Consider the following 23,387-nt stretch of genomic DNA (forward strand, 5'->3'; position numbering starts at 1 on the left):
TTAGTTGTGTTTTACAAATGATTTAATATTTTTTAGTGGGGGGGGGGTAGGTCAAAATGAAAATTTTACCACAAAAAGGAAAAAAAAGAAATTAAACTGCAAAAGGGGGAGGTCAGCAATACTAAGGCCAAGGAAGCAGAAAAGGATTTTGCAACACATTGTGATTTTGAGAGACTTTGATTGATATCAATCTACCAAAACATTTAAAAAATAATTTTGGCTTGCCTGCCTGTATAAGCAGAAGCAGAGTCTTGTTCCTCCAGGGAACCACCCAAGTAAAACCACATATATTGTGAGCAGCAAAGTCTACTATTGTCTCCTAAAACAGCAAAGACCAAAGCACAGTTTTAAATATTCTCAGATGTCAAACATCTATTAGAAAATCGTTTTTAAAAAATGAGAAAGGAACTTAATCAAGAAAGAAAAGCATTTTTAAGTAACATTTCTCCTCATGCTGTAACTGAACTAGTGCTCACTCAGTAACTCAGGCCTGGAACAAGTCTCCATAACCACCAGGTACACTGTACTGAGCAGAGTTAGGTCTGGCTGCTTGAAAACTGATCAGATTTTGGTAACTTCAAACCCGTAATTTTTAAAGTTCAACAGTAACAAATGCAGTTGTGTTTTGTGTTCAACAGCATTTCCAATCCACGTAGAATTAGCTGCCCTTGTGGGAAGAGGGGGAGGGCAGGGACGAGGTACAAATGTTTTTGTCTCAATTATAATGATCTGAAGATTGAAATAAGACCAAGCTTGTAGGAAAAATTAACTTTTCTTACAGTAAACTGGAGCATTTAGAAGGGAAGAAAATACATTCTTGGGTCAGAAAAGCCCTTCTTCAAATCTTTCCAATACACAAAAGTTGATCAAAATGGACCTTTGTCTAGAGTGCTTCATTTCAGATGTATCACCCACTAACATACTGTAACCAAGCCAACGTAGTAAAAGTCTCTTAAAACTACTCCCATAATTCTGCATCCATGAGTACTGCAGTTCAGACACACATCCCATGAATAAGAATTTTTAGCAAAACAGTTTTTCTGGAAGTGACAGCATAAAAGACTTAGGCAAAGCAGATGATGCTTTTTTCTTTTCAATAAAAATAGAATTTAGAAGATTAAGTAATTAAGCCAACAAGAATACACATTCGGGACTTGTGCAAGCAACAGCATGAATTCAGTAATTGAGCATATTGTTCATTAACCACTAGAGGTCACACAGTAACCATGGCAGATATCCAAAAGATGAGAGGGCTCAAGCACCTTATGGTCTGGTAAAATCAAAAGACAGGGGTACTCACTGATTCGCACCTACAAATGAAATTCTGAAATTAATTTGAGTAGCTTAGTTCCCCAAGAGATCCAATGAACATGAATGTTCACAGTTGTCATTTGGTATTTTACATCTTCATAAAATTGAGATTTATTATTTTTACTTCTGAAAAATACATCAAATAATGGGTGGGGGTGCAGTGGGATTGTCAGAGCTTGCAGACCTTTTGAAGGTTTTCCTGATTTCTTCAACTATGTCCTCATTTAAACTCCTGGAACTTAAATTCAAGCAACACTGCTTCAGCTATGCCTATAATTAACACTGAAGAATCACAATAAGCTGGAATATTCTAATATTTTACTTGTGATCTTCTTGCTATGTAAATAGAAATTTTAATATTCCAAGAACAAGAGAAATAGTAATAAAACCAAATAGGGTCTCACACACATAAAATACATTGTGTTTTTAATCTCATACCGAAGTTTACACTGGACACAATAACTTACATTCTCTTAAATGTGAATGGATATATGCCCTCAAAATTTAGGCGCAGTTGCGACGGTCAGGGTCTGAAAACTACTTGCTTGCGAGAAATTCACTTTAGTATTATGGAAAATCTAGTCTATTTCAAAGCATTTGCAGAAACACTATTTGCAAAGTGTTAAAATGCTTTATGTTGTACACAGCCAATTAAAAATTCCCTGTAAAGTTCCTTTAAACCCTTCAAGAAGGTATGCTCTACACACAGGTGCAGAGTGAGAGATGGATCACAGTCAGTGATCCTGTACTCCTGTATTAGATTAAACTTGGGATCAGTATACAAAGATATTTCATTAACTGACTCACTTTTTATTCCATTTACTACAGCATACACTACATTTTCTCTTTGGAGAAATTTCATTTAATTAGATCCCAGCAACAAAATATAAAGACAGACCTGTGTATGAAAGTTTTTTACTATGGCAGAGCAGCACTGCCAAGGCATTAAACTTCCCTCTAACTCAAGAACTGGTCCCACCAGAACAGGTGCCTCTGTTGACTTGCATTACCTGTTCTGGAATAAGTAAAATATTTCACTCCCTAAAGCTCTCAGTCTGGTACATTTCAACATTAAAAAAATAATAATAACAACGGAGAGCAGTGGAACAGCTGTAATCTGAATAATAATTTCAAAACTTTCAGCACCCATCATGTTTTTCAGCATAACAGACAACACTACCGAAAGCTCACAGGACACATATCGCACTAAAGGAGCAATTCCTTGAGGCAAAGTAGAAATCATAAATCACATCTTAAAAGCAGAAAAGATGCAGACCTTTCTCAGCATAAAATTAACACCACAAATCTATCTAGATCTTAGGAAATATTACAGAAAAAATAATCCAGCTTTACTTGCACACAAGCTTGTATGTATACACATACCTACACACACAGATTGCAAATCAGCAGAGATTGCTTTCCGCTTCCCACTAACACAGCAAGATTTACAAACTCCATAGAAATTTACAAGGCAAGAGTATTTTTTTTGAGGAATATCCAAATACAAACCTGCTTTTTCTGTGCTTGCCTCTTCTGAGCACCCAATGTAGCAGACTTAAAGCTAAGAGACTTAGACTGTCTCCTAACTTTCACTGAATCTCTCCGGCGATCATATGAAAAAGACGACGACTTCTTTGTAATTTTCCTCTTAGGTGTGTCTGCCATTTCATCCAAAGTATGGTTACCTTCAAGGAAACAGCATCCCAAGAAAATAAAAACTCACTATCATCAAGCTCCCACCAAGCTTGTATGAAACAGTCTTCAATCCTACAGGAAATCTAGGAGCCTGCAAGGAATGGAGCCCACTGAAGAACAATTTCAGTTCTTCCAACAGGTTGAAAAAATGAAAAGCCGATGGTCCTGCAATGCTGTATGTCACTGAAGAGCAGGCAGAACTCCTTCTTGCTGTATAAACTCAAACAGGCTTCAGCAGTGATGCTAATCTGGAAACGTAGTGACTATCCTGCTGAGCACGCTAAAGGTGAGCGGGAGGTAGTTCCCTGCACACCAACAGGGTGTGGAAGTACACCAACAGGGTGTGGGGATGAAGCAGAAGACTTCGGCTTCAAAGCATCTTCTTAACTCCTTCCTTTCTGGGCTACTGCTAGGAAGTCAACTGAAAAGTCAGACTGGTGAAAGCTCCCCAAAAAAAGACAGCATTATTTTCTTCTCTTTGGATCCAAGGCACTTCCTGAAAAACCTTTAGCATGAGGTAACCACCCCATTAAATGCATTTGGGGCCCTGTTGTAATCTAATTTAAATATTCCTTTCTCTCTCTTTGTCAGTAAGACTATTCACGCTACACACCTAGGAGAAACTTCAACTTCTAAACCACCTAGAAAATAAAGTACCTAACTCTGAACCTTACCGTCCTTCCTTGGGAAATAACTATGGAGTTACAGCAGTCTCTTAGGACCTGTTGGTATCAATGGATAAGAGGGTAACACTAATGAATTCTCATCCTAGTGACAGTGTGGGAATCTTATCAGACAGCTGAGATGGCAACTTTTGTACCAGGACCGTGTTGAGGTAGGAATGTTTCTCTTGCATAAGGTATTAGTCAAGGAACTCTACAAGGGTGTAGAGCCCCAAGAGTTGGAGAGCTGGTACTGATTTCCATTAAGCAAAACATATCCAAAGGGCCAAGATCTATAAACCTAACACTGAGATTTAATCCACATTGAAAGACAAGGAGGAAAACTACCTTTTCACAAACTTAGGCATTGCCCAGAGTCTTTTCCAGAAACTTTTCCTTATTTTATTCATGACGCTACTTCACATACAAAACAACTGTGAATAATTTATAGTTGCAGGATTATCCATTACTATAATTAAGCTCTAATATGGGTCAGTCCTCTAGTGTATGAGTCTCACCACCTCTGTTAGGAAATATCTGTGAAGTTGGAACAGCATTTCTTTTAAGACCTGCTGATATCAAGGAGTAAGAGTGTAGTGTTAATGAATTCCCATAACTAATGCTTCCTGCAACTTCTTCCTTTCTTGTAGGATGAGTAGTATACCTCTAGGACATAGTGATATTGGTAAAATTAACCAAAAGCTATCAGAATGTTTAGCATTTATTAGCCATAATGGCCTAATTCTAGATTCATTCCACATTTTTGTGGGGATTTACACTGTGAAGAATTAGAAAGCACAGCTTTATATTATCTACAACTATATCTAACCAGTGAATCTGTAATTATTACAAGATATAGAAAATATCCATTATTAAATATTTTTAGTACAAAGTCTCTCTTAATTGTGATATGTTTACAATACTGTAAAGTCATTATCCATAGCCACATATTGATCTTCAGTTTTACTAATATTAAGACACCAAGCCCATCATCATTTCAACACACTCTGAGGTTTTCACCAAAGTTTAGATTAAAGAAACTTTTTCTCACAAACTGAAATCCTACTTAATTACCAGTTTCCCTGATTTACAAGCATCACCTTTTTTAAGTTAAAATAAGCAGAGAATTCAGTATTATGTGCTTGCAAACCATGACACCTCAAGAAAAAACATATCCTCCAAAACTTTGTGAAGCATCTACAGCATTTGATCAACATCACAGACATTCTGATTAAGCATGAAAATTAAGGCCAAGGAAAGTTTGGAAACCTTTTGCAGACAGTTACTCTTATGAGAGTTTCACTTGATCTTGCACTGTAAAAAACAAAGAACCACTCCTAAATATCACCTTTGATTCTACAGCTATCTATGGTTTGCTTCTTACAATGTCTTCTCAAGGCTGAGATCCTGGTCCATTTAGACACTGTTGGTGGAGGACTTTAATCTGTACCTGGAGTCAGTGTTGCCATTTGCTCTGTGCTTTTTGTTATTTCTGCAAAATCTTTTTCAGTTGCCTGGTTTGTGGCTGGAGGAAGCAGAGGGCTCACCACCAGCACATACAGCAGAGAGATCCCACCACCCTTTCTCTTCTCCACCCCTTGCTGCACCACAGGGACCACTCCGGCAGCTCCACAGCCACTGGCAGCTTTGCTGCACTGAAAAGGAAGGTCTCAGCCCACTCATGTTCCCATTTTTCCCCTTCTTCCTTCATACCTCAACCACTCCCAGCAGGAAAGTCCTCTCCCTTTCCTCCTCAGCTTGCCAGGTCCTTTGCTGAACTTACAGTATCAATGAAATAGCAGAAAAGTACTCAGTTTTGCAAGGAAGAATCTTCTGCCATTTGAGTGAGTAACTCTGCTATGAGATGGGGTCCAAAGAGTGCCAGAGCCCTCATGACCCAAGCAGCAGGACTGGGATGAAAATATGGGGGAGAAGCAGAGACAGGGCAAACTGCTGGAAGCCTTCTTAGACCTGGTTATGTACCTTGCACGTAAGCCACTGCATCCAGATGTCTACTGCAAAATCAGAAACATTCCCCCTAATGTAAGAGCTAGCTCAGAACTCATTAGTTTGTGTATTCAGTTAAAGCAGCCTCTCTACAAAAGCACATCACTTTTGCCAAAATGATATTATATCCACCATGATACTGTCTACTCCCTGGATGCTTCTGCAACCCTTCATGACCAGCGATCACCATCAGTGTTCAGTTCCCACGAAATACTGGAATTTGTCACTCCAGTATTCAAATCTCCCTTCTCTTCTTTCAGAACAATTGCAAATATATTGAACAATACATGCTCTATTTTCTATCTTTCAACCAGTTACATATCCATAAAACCCTTCCTCTTATTCCATGCCAAGTCTGTGAGGTTTTTTGACTGCACTAACCCAGTCACTGTTGCTCAGGTCTGTCTGTCTGCTGAGAATACAGGCACATTTGTGAGATATGACTTTCTTGACAACACTGTCATGATCATCCCCAGTATATCATATTCATGCCTGGGCCTACTATTCCTCAGAGAACAGTTTTCACCAAAACATTCAATTTTCAGAAGTCAGATTTACCTGCAGCTCTTCAGATCTCCATGGAAACTGATTTATGAATTTACAAATGTCAGTCCTCTCCTACCCGGGAGTTCTTAGTGCATCGCTACAACTGTTTCAGCATTACAGGAAAGGAATTGGGATATTGCAATTTATCCCAAAAATAAACAGCAAATCATGAATTAAAAGGCTGTCACCACATAGCTAGAAAAAATAAAGTGATGATGTGATTAACAATTTGAAGGACAGTGCTGAAAGAGGTGAAAAACTAAGAATTACAGTTGGGAGACAACATTTAGTTACATCTAATATCTATTAGGGATTGAAAAATGCATGTTCCAATATTCATATATTATGACCTGTATTTACTCACTTCCATGGATTTTAGTCTCACAATCATAAACATTGTTAAATTAAAATTTAGTTTACTATTAGAAACACTACAAGTATTTAAATTCCATTCTTTGACAGAAGATAATATTTATATTTTGAGTAAGTTGTTTTCAAATATGTCTTCATTAAATACCAGCTGGGAATAAAGGCTGTGTAAATACTCTGATTTTCTATTTTAGATCCATCAGCAAGACAGACCTAAAAATCATCATGTGGCCATCCCAGTAATGAGTCAATAGTGTTAATGCAAAAAAACCTGGTCTAAAAGGACACATTCTGTTTTTACCAATTTTTCAGAATTTCAGTAATAAAATCTCTAAAAGCATAATTAAAATAAAAAAACCACTACCAAACAATAAATGACATCAAGCGCCCATTGTTCAAGAACTGAAAGTTTTGAATTTTTTAACAGAAAATAATCATGGGTTGTTACATGATGGGTTTTTTTCCCAGTATCAATACTTTCCCAAGCTTGGTGGCTCAAGTAGTTATTTTAAGCTGTTAAAAGAAAAGAATGCCTTATGCTCAAAATGTGTTTTCCCAAGTCACTTATGAGTAACAACAAATTGTTTCAAGGTCATCCTGTTTTCCTGGGATACTGGGAATGAAGACACGGAACACAAAGAAAGAAGCTGCACACTGTGGCAGAGAAAATCATGGCAATAGTTGAAAATTAACTTGATAGAAAGGTTTTGGGGGGGAAAAGGGCATACCAATCATGGTATTGTAAATACTAAGAATCAGATTTCTGAGTCATTTTTTTGCCATTCTTAGGTTTTGCTGTCAGATTTGCTGCATGGGACCTGGAGAAGATGTTTCTTCATTAACTCCAGGGTGTTAATCTGTTAATGGCAGAAACAAGAAGCACAAAAAGTTGTTATTCTCTACTCATGATTCTAGGGTTAAATTCTTAACTTGCAGAATCAAAGAGAAATCACATGTAAATTCAGCCACAATTTTGCTTAAACAAGGCAGAGACACTCAAAATTTAGAATAAACAACACTACTTGGAGTATTCTGATTATGTACTGATGGAAATCTAAAGATAACACAACTTTATCTGCGCAGCTTTCATTGACTTCAAAAGCTCTTTAACATTTTTGAGTGAATGAACAGGCACAGGGTTAGCAGAATCTCCTTCTTTATAATAGCATCCTGCTGTCACTGGCCTACCCTGAATTTACTACAGAAATGGGGTCTTGCATAACTGGCCCGAAAAATAAGAGTGAGAGAGCAAGATCAGTAGCAGCAGGATACTGTAATCACAGCCCTCCAGTCCCTAGCTAACCTTAACATTATAATGCATTTGCTCAAAATAGCCTTATTTCTGTGTAGGCTTCCAGTTAACATTTATTACAAACAAAACAGTCATCCTTTCCAAACCCACATTTTGTGTATCACATGTCTCTCTAACTCAACAGAGCTTTCCAAGAGGAAGTAAACAAAACAACAGTATTACTTAGAATTGACCATCTGTTTTAACACAAAACCCAAAAGTTCATTTCCTTTCCACTACACTGGGAAAAGGTCCTAATATGCCTTCATATTATGTAAAGAAGCTGCTCAAAGACTTTTTCCCACTAGAAGTCTTCACATTTCTTCCCACTTGAAGTGAGCAGGCATTAACTTCATAATAACATTAATAGAGTCTCTGAAGGTTTCTTAATAGCAGATGCAAATGAAGCACAATTGATTTCACTGAATTTCAGCTGCAGTTTGCTTACTTAACACAGTTAACTCTAGCTCATGAATGTTTACAAATTCCATTTCAGCATAGATCTATGAAATTAATCTCCATCCCATTCTCACCAGCAGTATTCCACTCAAACCGCCAACTTCTTGTGTGTCTTTCTGGGAGGTTTGAAGTTTGTCTAAGCAGCACTAAGCACCAACATCACCTTGAACTTCCAGTGACCTGGGCCAGATAGAGCACCACACACACAAACACTGTGGGAAGCATGAGACTTCACTCCAGACAAGACCACACCATATTCCTCTGGTTTTTATCTCTGCACTCAGTGGGTGTAAGTATGAATTATGCAGGGTAAAGAGCTGACTGAATATTTGAAAATGTTAAGTCAAGCAAAGAGAGCCCATGCCTGACTTAGTTTAGAGAAATAAAGCCAGGCTGTAAATCTAAGCATATACCAAATTACTGTGGTTTTTGAGAACCAGTGTTGAATTTCTTAGGACAGTGATAAAGGAAATTATAAGAGGCCAAGGCTTTTAACATTTACACATTGTTAATCCCAAACTAATTTGGCAAAAAATTTATATATTGGAGCAATTGAATTTATGAATAATTGACATTAGGTTCATACCTACATTGTTTCAAAGCAGCTCTATTTGCCCAGCTGCTCACCACAACCAGTGGCTGTTAATGGCAGATCTTTGTTGTTCTCTTGGGAAGAAAAAACTCTGATTTTTCAGGAATATAGCTACACCAAGCACAGACATTTTTATCTCTAAATTTTCCCACGGAGCAACAGTCTGAGCATTTCTATGCACGTAAAAATTACATATAATTGCACACAAAACATTTTTTTTTAAGTTGTTCAAAATACAAATTACTATTTCAGTGAGAATTCAAATGGGAGCAAGTTACATTCAAACACATACTTTGGGTTTGTTGGTTGCTTTGGGTGTTTTTTAAATGTGATTACACCACAATTTCCTCAATATTTTTTTCATGGTTAGTAAGAGTCTATGAGATCTCAGAATAAGCACTTCCCTATTATACCCAAAGTGTGAGAATTACTAAAGTGTCTACGTACCTCTGTCTACCAAAAGAAAACACAATTAAGGATGACTGGGTTCTGGGTTTTTTTCTGCAGTTGGGTTTTTATTTTTGCTGCTGCTGAGAACGTCTGCCTACTAAAAACTGAACTGAGGTCATCAAGTATGCTATCATCAAGTTGGAAACTTATCAAGATGACATATGTTTTTTGAAAGTCTTCATAGAGAGGGATACTTTTGCAAATTACAGAAATCCAAACAAAAAAGGTTATTAACCTATCTTTAAAATATTGGTCTAATCACTAAATGCACAAGAAACCTGTATTTTTAAAATAATGGAAGTAGGTTATGCAGTTGACTAAATGCTAGCTGAAAATAGAATCTTGCTTCTTGTATCCAAATATTTTTCAAAAACAATAAGAACAAGTCAGCCCATTTGCATTCATGTATACACAGAAATATAGAAATATAAAAAACACTGATGTGTTTCAACTGAAAACTATACATATTTCCATAGTAAAACCTGGAAAAAAATTAAAAGGTTTTTTATGAAAAAAATATTCAAATGAGCATTTATTCATTTCTTAGTTATACGGTTATTACCATTAACTGCATTAACCAAGCAACTTCACATGTAGTGATATTGTGTGATAGAAATGTCCAAATCTCATGCTGGCTAAGTTAGAATGCTTTACGCACGTTCTCAATGAACTCTGTTAAAGGGCTTAAGGAAAGCTGTTTCAGAAAGGAACAAAGGAACAGAGAGCTTAGCAAAATCAATTTTTCCATGTAGTTTGTTTCATGTTATACTCCTTTTTTTTTAAGGAGGAACAACACTGAACATCACAAATTATTCCAGAAAGCAACTGGCTAACCCTTACTCATCCATTCTGTTTTAGTAAGTGACACGAGAATACCAAAATATAGGGATAGAAGAAGCTAAATAAAGTCACCCTACCATGGTGCATTTTAATGTAAAGGATGCCATCAAAGATACTTCACTCATTCCATTTAGAACAGCTGCTCTAAGGGTCTTTGTATTTGTTATAGGACAGAACATTTTCTCCATGGAGACAGTGGAATCAGAGTAAATATATTCACATCACTTAAGTGTTTTATTTTACTAAGGCAGTTGACTATAGAGAGCAATAAATCCATCAAGAGGACAAGTGGCCCTTAGCTGCTCTGCATTCTGTATTGTGCTGATACAACACTGCACAATTATAGCATAAAAGCAACATCAAAAAGACAAAAATTACATTTCTCACTGTGGGACTGATCCGTAAATCTAAAGAACCATGGTAAGAGCAAACTGGTTTTCAAAAATACAGATGTCAGAAAGTAAAGAACACAACGAACTTCTTTTCAAGAACGTAAGGAAGTTCCTTGTGAAAATGAACACTAAAACATTAAGTGTTCAGTTTTCCAATATCCTAGACATTTTTGTCCCAATTTTAAAAGAGAGAGATATAGGCAAATGTTTTATTTTAAGCACAGCTAATCCTACAGACCTCAGTAATCATTTAATTACATGTTTAGACACCATCTGTTTAAATGCTTTTTTACAAGGTATGTTTAAGTGTGGAGATACAAAATATCCCTAACTGGAAATATATTACAAACCTGGCATTAACAAGGCCTATATTAGTTTAGCAACACTAAACCAGTTGATACACTTGCTATGGAGGCAAAGCTAACAACCCAAAATTAAAGGAAGCCACTAAGGTCAGCTGTAAAACACACTACAGGAAGCTAAAATACAATGACTAATCACCAAAATACTTAAAAAGACCCAAACATGAAAGTCAAGCGAGAATGACTAATTCAAGGATATAAACCAGTATAGCACAGTGCATGTTTGTATTGCACCTTCCTAATCAATGTTGCTTGCATGGTCCTTTAAAAAAAAGGAAATTTAACTCATAGGTGCCATCAGTAGAGATGAGCTTGGCAAATGCAGAGATAAATACTACTAATTGCTAGGTATCTTGTCCATCTATACAGAAAAACAATATTGTAATAATGACTTTGCCTGCTTCAGTTGCAGTCAGAGTTTTTCAACTATTAGTCACACACATAAAAACACCCACAGAGTTTCACTGTGAGGAATTACCCCACTTAAAGGCAGCAAGACAAGGTAACATCCAAAGAATAAGGTCTTGAAGTCACCAGAATTCAAACTTCTGAAGGGAAATGCACGTGAGGAGCTAAGAAGTGCATTATTCAAATAAGTCTGTGTGTGTATATACATATGTGTGTGTGTATATATATATATATATATAAAATATTTATATTTAGTGACAACTTGCACCGGCCTCCCTGAGGCCTGTAAGGAAAAGCTAAACTAATCACACAGCTGAGCACTTCAATATGAGATAACCAACTACATGTTTTAATTAGCTTTTCATGAAATCTTATCTGGGCACTATTTTTATGGAAGAAATTCCTGAAAACTCAGCACTGTTACCCTACACAGCTTGAGTAATCCCAACATTTCAGACAGTGAGGAGTCTTCATGTCCCAAGACTCCTCATATCATTTTTCTTTATAAAGTCCTGGTTGAAATAACCATGTCAATTAAGTTTTGTCACAATAAATAACTGCAGGCAAAGTATCTATTTCTGAAAAATTAGCCTAAGAGTCATCATTTGGCCAGTTTTCAAGGAGCCTTGACAGCGCCTGTTGCTTCCAACAGAGGCAATTAAGGATACTGTCTGTAAAGGAGCATGGTCCTGAAACACATTTCCAGACTGAAGTCGGTATCAGGCTCAGATTCCTTCAAGAGCTTCAGCAAACATGTGTGGATTTCCAGAGAAAAGTGGCATATTTACATAACTATACAGTTTGCCACAGTGTTTCTTACCCACCCGTTTTTGAACAAGTAATACGAGGATACTTGTATCTATAGCCCCAAACAAAAAGCCTCTTAGCTACTGCAATCTAAATCTCGACTTAAAAAAAAATAAAAGCACTCAAGACCCAGCACTGTATAATTACTGTCTCAAGTTCTGCGTAACTAGCAGCTCCTCCAAAAATGATTTTTGAAAAAAACCCCAACACTCAACAGTTTAAAACCAGCACTGGTTTTGCACATATTCAACTGGTAACACATAGCTGCAACATCAATTTACAGGGGTTTTTTTTCTTGCATCATTGTTCCACTGTATGAGATTTTTTGTCCTTGCAGTCTCCTTTTCCTATTTGAATTGTTAAAGAACCAGAAAGGATGGAAAACCCATTATTTCAATTTTAAAAAACCCATGACAGTAACAGATTTCTCACATCTGTAAGGCAACTACATAAAAAATGTCTAAAATCTCTATGTTGACTCCCACTTTGGGACACATGCAGGGAACAGACAACACTGATAGGCTGATGTGCAGTTTGTGCCATGCTGCCCTCGTAGCCATTTGTACTTACACGGTCTTTGTCATCAGCTACATCACAAAGAATGTCATCGAGGTCTAGGATCCCACCATCCCCGTGCTCCAGTCGATGGACTTGTATCCAATAGTTTGGATCCTGCATAAAAGCAGAAGAAAATAGTATCAGATATCATATGCCAACAGGAAAATGTTATTCCATCACAGTTAGCATCGCAGTCCTACAAATGCCTGACATCAAACACTTATTTAGGTCATACTTCTGTAAATAAATGTAAATTGAGGTGTAAAGCCAAAGTTCTTTCTTAAATTGCCTCATACTGTATACATAGTCTTCCCTCTTCTGTTAGATCTGCATGAGCCACAATCCCATTATTGACATCTAGGACTGTGACACATTCCCAGTATTACTGCACATTACATTCCCAATATTCCCTCAATAAAAGGAAAATATATTGTCCTCGAAATGAAGTCTCTCAGACAGTGGTCAACAGGCAAAAAAGGTTACATGCAGCGGTAAAACGTGTGACCTTTTTACCGAACGGCTATAAAAGGCACAAACCAATATTTAAACACCATCAAAAGACTTTCTACCTGTCCTTTGGTAGAGCTGGTAAATGGAATATCTAACTTTTATACTAAGAACACTTCCCACATTTAAAATAAAAAATGATACATACACGCACGTTTACACACACATATATGCATATAAATGTGTGTGTGTGGCTTTGTGTTCATACATGTGTCTACCAGTAATTGGGAACACTGGCTTTATAGTCTTTATTACTACTTTTGACAGCAAAGGAAGCCATAGGGAATAAGGTTGTGTCCACAAAGTGTCTCCAGTGTATGACTACATGACCCAAGTGCTGGTTAATCCTCGATGTGCTATTCTTAAAGGATATGTTTCCTAATGGGGGAAAGTTGCTCTGTAAATACACAACCTGACTATGATACATAATCCTGCTTCTCAAATATACCCCTCAAGGCCCCGGGCTGTTGTTCAATGTCTCACAGTAAAAGAGCTTCCTTGCTTTTCTCTGAGAAGGCATGGCTGCACAAAGTTTCTACTCAGAGGACCATCAAACTTGCACCAACTTGCAGAGTTCCTGACCTCCTAAGAATAGCAATTAGCATCAGCCTTTTCAGGTATGGTGTCTAGAAGTGACAAAGCAAACAAACAAAAATAATAAAAATAAAGCCAAACCTGAACCTAACAAAAACCCACCCACACTTAAAATAGAAGTTATAAATAAATAAATAACCTCCACCCTAAAAGGCTTGAAAATATTTTGATTTCTTAAAGATGGAAGAGGACAAGAAAGAAGACTATGAGAATTCCTCTAAATCCATGTATGTGTGTTTAAATCCTGACAGAACATGTTGCACAAAAGAATATCAAGAAATACTAATCTTGGTTTTAATGTCCTAGAACTCTATGTATTTGCACATGATATATATGCATAGGTTAAATAATTTGGAGAAATCTGATAACTATGAAATTTACTTCATTGTTTGTGTAAGTACATCCTCTTGAAATCCTGCCGCAAGTCGTCATCGTCAGATGATCAAATTTCAGAATTACATTTAACAGTCATTAGGCCAGTCATTTCAAAAATTAAATTACAGACTTTTTTCTCTGATTTCTGTAAGTACTAAATATCATTACTTTCAGTTTCTTCTAAGCAAGCACTTACTATACGATTAACTGGATTTCTAGTATGTGGGTTTTCCTTAAACAGACTTACTGTTGTTAGCATATTACTGGAGATAACTCAGCATCCATTTTTTAAAAGTAAAGATTCGGGAATAATTTAAAATGGTATTACGTTATTCACATTGTCATGCATACAGAGGTGCCTATGTAGCTATCTAATACACAAACCTGCTCTGTAAAAAAGGTACATAATACAAATACTAGGATAAACTTGTAAGTTTGAATACTCCAATAAGACAGAAAGGGCTGGACAAAGTCACCTGTGTACACCAGAAATCTTTCAACATTCCTTAACAAACATCTTCAAAGGGCAGTCCACTGAAGGGATGCCTTTGTAAACTCCGCTCTCAAATTAAAGGAAAGAAAATCCTTCCTCATCCTCCAGCCCATTAAAAAAATCTCTGCCTCTCATATCTACACAAAAGACTGAAATACATTTGCAAAAACCAAGACTTAGAAGACACAACAAAACAGACTGTGAAGCACCTTGCACTCCTAAAGGACTTGATTCAGGTTTCCTCTGCTGAGATTCTCCATCTCAAAGCCAAGCTACAATTGAACCATAAGCTAGCTTTCACTGCAAAATCATAGCTGGAAAACCTAGTTTGGGCTTTAAGAGCCTGATCCCTCATACATCACCCAATTCACCGTTTTTGTTTGCAACACTTAATCTTCTTACTGAAGAATGGAAACATTAAAAACAGATAACTGCAATACTGGCTCAGTGACCTGACTACATCCATCAAAACAAACAGCACCCAAACTGAAACTACAACTTCAATATCCATGTATCCTTGTTTTTTGCTTCCTACCACAACTATTTCTTACCTCCAAGGCAAATGTAAAAAATCATTCAGGATTACAGAATCAATAGCAGAAACACCCATTTCTAAATCACTATTGTGCTATTTCAGCATGCACAATCTACTTAAAAATAGCTTTGATATATAAGCTGCATCACTTCTGCTAATTACTTCCTTTAAAGGTTTCTCAATATTGCATAAGAAGTTTTAGATAGACTTCATTTTTACTGCATCACCTATTAGTACTGCCATAGCCTGAACTGCTCTGGTCGTTTTTCCTGTCAGACAAGGTCCTGATACAAAACAATACGTGAGCAAGACCAGACAAGAAATATATAAAACTAGTTTGGCAAGAATTTACTCTGGCGGGATTTGGTAAGTAAATATGAAATAACAATGCAACTTTTCATTAAAGCCCTCTCCAAACATCAGAACAGTCTTCTCTTGAGGCCCTTTTACTCTATTAAAGGTTTTGCATAAATCAAGGATTTGGTGGGGCAGGACTGGGAGGGAAGTGAGGTCTAGGAGGGAAGGGAGTACTTGCATTGTATAGAGATTAGTTACACCATACTGGGAGGGAAAAAAAGAGAGAAAGAAAATAAAGAAAACAACATTGAAGCTAGTGAGTTTACCAAGTTATGAAAATCCACAGTGATTTATGGTTCCAAGTTTTAGCAATTATTCTATATAATAGTCAACCAAACAACATGAAAAAACCAAACTGCATAAATGTTCACATTTAAATTCCTACTCAGTGATCTGTCTAAAGTGAACATAATGTTGTACTAAAGTAAGCTCATATGCACTGTTTGCTAAATACGAAAGAAACCGAGCCAGACTTGATTGTAATTCAGGTACTCCTACATGGATGTTACAAGTACATCTGTATTCACAGCTTGGTCAAATTGTGTTTCTCAATCTCAGTCAGTAATACAGTCTTCAAACATTTTCTGAAGCAGTCAAACATACTGTTTTGGCTTAGACCAGTTCCTAAAGCGGAAACTGGCTATTTCCAGAATTTACTGGAGTTGACTCAACCTTGTCTGTGGGGCAAAGTGGTCCAATCACTCCTTCACGACACCTGAACACCTTTGGGATCATCCTCTCTGGGTGGCAGTACAGGGCTCTCAAGTGAGATGTCAAAAATGAGGGACTGCCACCAACACCTACTCACAGAGATCTGCTCAGGGCATGTGCAACAGGGTGCAACAGGGTGCAACAGGGTGCTTATATCAAGCTAAAAAGAAAATGTCTTCTAGTTATTAAACAGAAAAAAATGCTAAGTAAATAAAATCTACAAAGTCAGTTTCTGTAAAAAAAAAAAAAATTAAGCAAAACTTTTAAAATAGTCAGTTTCTGTAAAAAAAAAAAAAAAATTAAGCAAAACTTTAAAATCTCTCACAAGTTTTTCAAGAAACCTGCTTCAAAGTTATGGTTTAGTCAGGCATGATGCTGTTGTTTCAAAATTTGAATTTGCATATTAGAATCAGATTTTCATATTTTGTCAATAAAACAAAGCTACATTTATATTCTCTCACTGTTATGATTGTGTAAAAGGGTACTGCACTCTCCAAATCTGCAATGCATTTAGACAGAAAAACAAGTGGTGATAGAGAACTCATTAGCTACACTGCTCCACCAGTGTATTAAGTTAGCAAAGTGCAATTATTTTGAAAAAGCTGTATAGATGCCTTTGCCACTAGTTCATGCAGAAGAACCAGCAAGTTCACTTCATTGACAAGGATAGAAGTAACACTAAGCCTAATTTATAATATCTCCATTTAAATATTGCATCACTCAGCTCAAGTCTAAGCAAGTCAGATCTCCTGTTTCCTGTCTACACCCATTTAACTATTCAACTTGATGATGATTATAAAGGTACTCATAATTTAAGCTCATGAGCACCACATTTTGTGCTCCAAAGTCCTCAGCAATGAGAGATAAATATTTGCTAAGTGAACACCAGCACTGAGACTGGAAGCAAGAACACATTAAAAGGGCAGCAAGACTGCAGCCATTCACATTCTGTTTATTACATAAAATGACTTCTAAAAAGCACAAAGGAAAAACTGAGAAAACCATTAGTTTAAGTAATATCATTCAGTGTTCTGTAGCTAACAATTTCATGTTCCCACATAATGGAAACAAGGACCATATGTGGAAAACAATATCTAGAAATCAGAATGGAAACAGCAATGTGTTCTTATTAATGGCATAGGAAGATTTCTTATTCCTTTACATCTAAATAGGTGTTTTGGTTTTCACAAATGTACCCTTTCCTAAAATATATTGCAATATTTAACATTAAAAATTACATTAAATAAGACTATTCTTTGAAATACTTTTTCCCTGTCTCACAAGAAGAGAGCACCACAAACCTCTGAGAAGTAGCAATCTAACAGAAAGCAGAAAATCAGGCTCCTATAAGCCTGATGAACAATGTTCAGTGTTAACTAATTGTGCCCACTACTGCGATTTAATCTCACCTGTCACCAGCAGGATGTCCTGAAGCATCAGAAAAATTACAATTATCTGCATGGCTACAATTAAGTAGCTGGAGCTGGGATGGCAGAGGAACGTGTGTGTGTGTGTGTGTGTGTGTGTGTGTGTGTGTGTAATTTCTTGTGTGCTGTTTGGAGCCCATGCAGAGAACACTACTGGGAGAGGACACCAAGCTCTCTCCAAGAGGTCTTTGTACTTCTTCACTTTGCCCACATTTCCCAACTGTGTTTCCCTTCAGCTGGGTGCAAACCAGTTGCCGCTACAGTTTGTCACACCTCTGGAAATCAAGTAAAACAGGTATTTTTCCCCCACACTCCTTTATTTTCTAATCTGTTCTGGCTTGAATAGGAAATGTATTTTTTACCACACAGCATTCTTGGGAAATGGATTGGCTTTGCCAAGCTGAGCTCCCAGAGCCTCTCCATGCCTATCAAGACCCTGTTTCTAGAACTAGAATTATTTAAATTTAGATATAATTTACAGCTTTTTGCTTTAACACAGATGCTTACGTGATTTTTAAAAACCACTATCAGCTGGACAGTTGTGCACAGGTATATCAGTGTAACTCTCAAAGGAAAACAAACTCGCCACCAGGACAAAGGACAGAGCAGAGGCATATCCAAGCATGTCAATATAACTTCTCACGTACAAATGAAGAGATAAATAAATATATATTATTAGTCTTTGCTTAAAACCATCTGGAATTCAAGACTGCAAGGCCATGTGTGTGGCTGTCTTCACTGGATTGAGTTTTTTGAGAATAGAGAAAGCCTTTATGGCAAGAATACAGGCAGATAAAAACCAACTAAATCACCAGACTGGGGTGTGTACTGGACTTGTCTGTTCAGCAGCATATGGCACTTGGGCGTGTTAACACAGTCTGAAAGGAAAATATGGTTAATAAAAAACTAATATATCTGAAAATTTGCCAGTGAATTCATTCATTTCCCTGTCTAGCTCTGTGCTGCTGGTAGGAACCATCCAAACAAGCAGTTCAGGTGCCAAAAGACAGCCATGAATGCTTGCAACGTCAGCTGGATTCCAGTTACATTCCACAGCCTGAGAAGCCAGCAAGAACAAGTCCCTAGGTTTAAATTGCATCTCCATCCCATCATCTGTCTCCTTGAACTTCAGGCACAAAATCTGCTGCATAACACACAAGAGCACCAATGGGAAAATCAGCTTCAAAGCCGACTGCTCTCTAAAGTACGTTGATGCTGCAGCACAGACAGTTGGCACTAATGGTACAACGTAAGTGCATTCACTGTCTCGGCAAGGGCACAAGCCAGAAGAATACTTAACATTAATGAAAGTGCCCCAGTAAGGCTCAGAAAGCAACTGATACCTGTAGCAACTCTTAAGTTACCAGGTGATGAGTTGAAGGGACAGTTACCTTTTTCATTTCTACTTCACTGCACCTGCAATCACTCCCCTCATGTGAATTTTAGAGGGCATTCACATACACCTGCACTGTATCCAATGAAGTCAAGAAAACCAGGGCTACAGACTACAACAGAAAATAGTTGAGCACTGTACAGCAGAAAATAAGCCTTATCCCTTTCATCTTTTTGATCCTTAACCTGTAAAACTGCTCTTCGTTCTGAAGATGCACCACACTAAAGCTAATTTCTTGCTATTCTGTACTACTGAGAAAGACGAATACCCACCCAGGAAGGTTACACATCATACCATAAAGGAGGGCTTGGTCTAGGATTCAATTTTTTCAAACATTCAAGAGTATACATAATGTCTTCAACTTCATCTGATATGAACCAGTTATGAAAAAAAGAAAAACATACAAGCCTAATCACTGAAGCATCTTGTTCTACTTTTACACTCATCAATGCTTTCCCAGCCTTGCTAAGAGGGCTTTAGCTTATCAGAAATCCGTCCAAGACAAAATCTGAACATATGGCAAATATCACTCTTCCTGACACACTGAAATGTTGGAAAGGGTGTTTATGAAGGAAAAAAAAAAGTATTGTTGGGCTTTGCATGCATCCTGTATGTCCAGTTTCAACAAAGATTCACTTAAAAATTGATCACATTACACTATCAGTGTCAGTCCTCAGCGTAGAAGTCTGATAGCCAAAAACATGACCCAAACAGTCATCTACTTCAGCAATTAAATGCCTCCTAAAACCCACTAAATCGAAATGATATGGTCAGTAAACTGCTGGAACACTACTACATATTGAGTTGTGTTGCATTACTACTGGAGTACAAAAAGAAGCATCAAGGAACTACTGAATCTTGCTTTAAGTGGCAAAAGGTTGCCATTAAAAATGGTAAATTTGGCTGTTAGACACTTCGCAGTTTGTATAAACTTTTGAATATATAGATGAAATCCTTGCTTTTCTGAAAAAAAATGGTAATTTCCTTAATCTGCAAGAAAAGTAGTCTGAGATCTACAGTAGTGCTAAACTTCCTGTTTTCCTACCCCACAAGGATATGTTAAGTGCTTTCTATTAATGCATTACCTCCACGCATCGTAAAAGCCTGGAATTTTTATTTATTTTTTTAACTCATCCACTTTACCTAGAAACAATCTACACAAATCCATGCGAAATCGTATCACTAATTACTTTAAATCAATTTTCCTATGTACTGCATAATTTCATTAATATTAAATAGAATAGAATCTCTGTATGCCCCAATAACTTAATGTCAAGGAATAATTCTGATTAGAAGGGACCTCAGGACATCCCAGAATTGGACATGGACCATGCTGAGCAGTGGTGGATGATCCCTTCCTTTGTCTCCTGGATATGCCCTGCTGACACTGGCTGGTGCCAGTGGGCAGGGCTGGCTCCTGCCCACTCACTGTCCCCAGCCCCAGCCTGTGGCACTGCATGGGACTCCTCTAGGGCAGGGCTAGGCACAGAATCGTAGAATTGCTTAGGTGGGAAAAAACCTCTGAGATCATCAGGCCCAACTGTTAACCCAGCACTGCCAAGTTCAACACAAAACCATGTCCCTAAGTGATACATCTACACATCTTTTAAATGCCTCCAGGGATGGTGACTCAATCACTCCTCTGGGCAGCCTGTTTTCACGCTTGATAACCCCTTCTGTGAAGAAACCTTTCCTAAGATCCAATTTAAAGCTCCCCTGGTGCAATTTGAGGACATTTCTTCTCATCCCATCACTTGTTACCTGGGAGAAAAGACAGGCCCACACTTTGCTACAACCTCCTTTAGGTAGTTGTAGAGAGCAATAAGGGCTCCTCTGAGCCTCCTTTTCTCCAGGCTAAACAATCCCAGCTCCCTCAGCTACTCCTCCTAAGACTTGTGCTCCAGACCCTTCATCAGCTCTGTTTCCCTTCTCTGGACACGCTCCAGCACCTCAGTGTCTTTCTTGTAGTTAGGGGCCCAAAGCTGGACACAGGACTCAAGGTGTGGCCTCCCCAGTGCCGAGTACAGGGGAACAACCACTGCCCTGGCCACACTATCGCTGATACAGGCCAGGATGGCACTGGCCTTCTTGGCCACCTGGGCACACACTGGCTCATGGTCAGCCCAGCTGCTGATCAACACCCCCAGGTCCTGGGGTTCTGGCTACATTTCACGTCTCCTGACAGCCTATTCCAAAAATATTGCACTGAGAACATTGCTCGTTGTCATAACTAATGACTTTATGACATTTCATCACAGCACACAGCTCTCTAACCACTAGGAGGTGCCACCACCAAAGGGCAGGTCCAGGCCAGCACCTGGACTCTGATACTAGCACCAAGTCAGGCACCCACAAAAAAGGAAAAGTTACTTTATGCTGCCACTAGAATGCATGTGGCAACCAAATTTGAGAATTATTAAATGAAGAATAAAGCTTTACATTTGGCTATGAAAGATTAACATGCTTTTCACCACGACTACTGATAGTTTACGCTGTGAACAACTATGTTCTCTTTGCTAAGGGGAAGAAGTTAAATATTTGAGAAAAACATACTGAGTGGAATGACACTGCATCTCTAAACTCTATTACATCCATGCTGTGAGCACCAAATAACACTGTCCTGCCCAAACTGCAAAATAAAGCTTTTACATGGGATTTATTTCAATCCCATGTAAAGAAAACCCAAGACATCTACTGAAGCACTGCCACAAACTCCAACTATGGTAAATCCACAAGTGAGTCAAGACAAATGTGCCCTTTTCAGATTATTTTGCTGTAACACAGATCTAACATCATAATCTGCATCTTAATACAACAAATAATGCAACAAAATTGTTTCTTGATTACAATTTGTAATTATTAGTATTAACTCTAGATGACAGATATGAATTACAGTAATCAAATCCGTAACTCATGAATATGCAGTGAAATGTACTGGTTATAATGGTGCACAATCTTGCATGCGGGGATCTAGAATTTGGGCAGGAACGCCAAAGAAATGCAGAACATCTTAGGATTGCAGCTTGACAACTGAACCATACGTGAACCTGATGAAAGAAGTGCTTTCTGTTTCTTCCAAGAGTTTATTTACCTCCACCCATCATTGCAGCATTGCTTGGATTTAAGCAGTTCATTGTTTTTTTCAGTCACCACAATAGCTCTTCAAATACATTACTAGACTTAGACCAGAATGATGGCTTTTACTGGAATAACCATCACATATATATGTCTGTACATACAGAACTGTATGTAGTAGACCAACACATGTACCCCTGACAGATGCTGATTAAACAAAACCTGCTGATTAAAAAAAAGTGAGTCTGGTAAAATGTTTCAAGGGGAGATTTAAGAGGGTAGAGTTGTCTACTCAAGTGACATCCAGCTTAAGAGGAAGAGCCTAATTTATTTCAGAAATGTACTTGAAATAAGATTTTCATTTGGGGGCCATCAATCTCAAGTACCATGAAAGATAGAAACAACCAGTTCTGATTATGTTCCCAAATGGGCACAGCCAATTAATTGTGTAGTATGTGAACTCTAAACAATGATTAATACACACAGAGTTGGAAAATCATGATTACATACACTGCCTCACAATTCTAACACACCGTAACTATAAAGTTAAGACTAAATATGAAATACCACTCTCTGTCCTCATGGCTATGTTATTCTTCAGGGAACTACAAATTCAAGGCTTGGTAAGTAAGACTTTGCAATATAAACAGCTTTGCTGAACCATGTGGAAGGAATGCACAAGTTACACGAATCACAGAAAAATTTATCACAACTTAGGTCAGCTATGATATCGTATGTTTTTGATAGGATTTACAATTTTAGAATGTCAGGTGCTTTAGTCTCCCCTGCCACCCTGTCAGCCATGCACAGCGGTACCCGTAAGATCTCCCTGCCCCCTCTGCAGTTGCTGTAAGCGGGGTGTATGTGGGAGGAGATCCCCCACACTCCCTGCACCACAGCACACACAGGCAGCAAGGTGCTTGGCCTCTGCCTGCTGCATACACAGCAACTCCCTGTCTGCTTTAGAGCAGGAGCACCTATGGTGTCACCTATGGCTGTTGGACCAAGCTGGCAAATGGAACAAATAAAGTGGCAAACTAACATATGCTGAAAAACACCAACAGATCAACACCAGAATAGATATATGGAGCATTTCTACTGATTTGCATGTAGGAAAACCCTGCTAATAGTGAATGGGGGACTGAAGGGTTCAGGAGTTTCCACTGTGCTC

The 23,387-nt window shown here is 37.9% G+C and overlaps 1 protein-coding gene across 25 annotated transcripts in view; it reads right to left on the minus strand.

Annotated features, from left to right (window-relative positions):
• The window catches only part of PARD3 (par-3 family cell polarity regulator), a 451,418-nt gene that overhangs the window by 389,798 nt on the left and 38,233 nt on the right, over positions 1 to 23,387 (minus strand). For 24 of the 25 annotated variants that reach the window (XM_008639287.2, XM_017741464.1, XM_017741463.1 and 21 more), the window contains exon 2: positions 12,762 to 12,863. In XM_008639287.2, coding sequence (XP_008637509.1) covers positions 12,762 to 12,863 — 102 coding nt within the window. Of the gene's footprint in view, positions 1 to 2,820; positions 3,299 to 12,761; positions 12,864 to 23,387 lie in introns of those variants that run through there. The other variant, XM_017741449.1, reaches the window with a different exon arrangement.

The sequence above is a fragment of the Corvus brachyrhynchos genome, unplaced genomic scaffold (assembly GCF_000691975.1).
Source record: "Corvus brachyrhynchos isolate BGI_N302 unplaced genomic scaffold, ASM69197v1 scaffold167, whole genome shotgun sequence".
NCBI lineage: Eukaryota > Metazoa > Chordata > Aves > Passeriformes > Corvidae > Corvus > Corvus brachyrhynchos.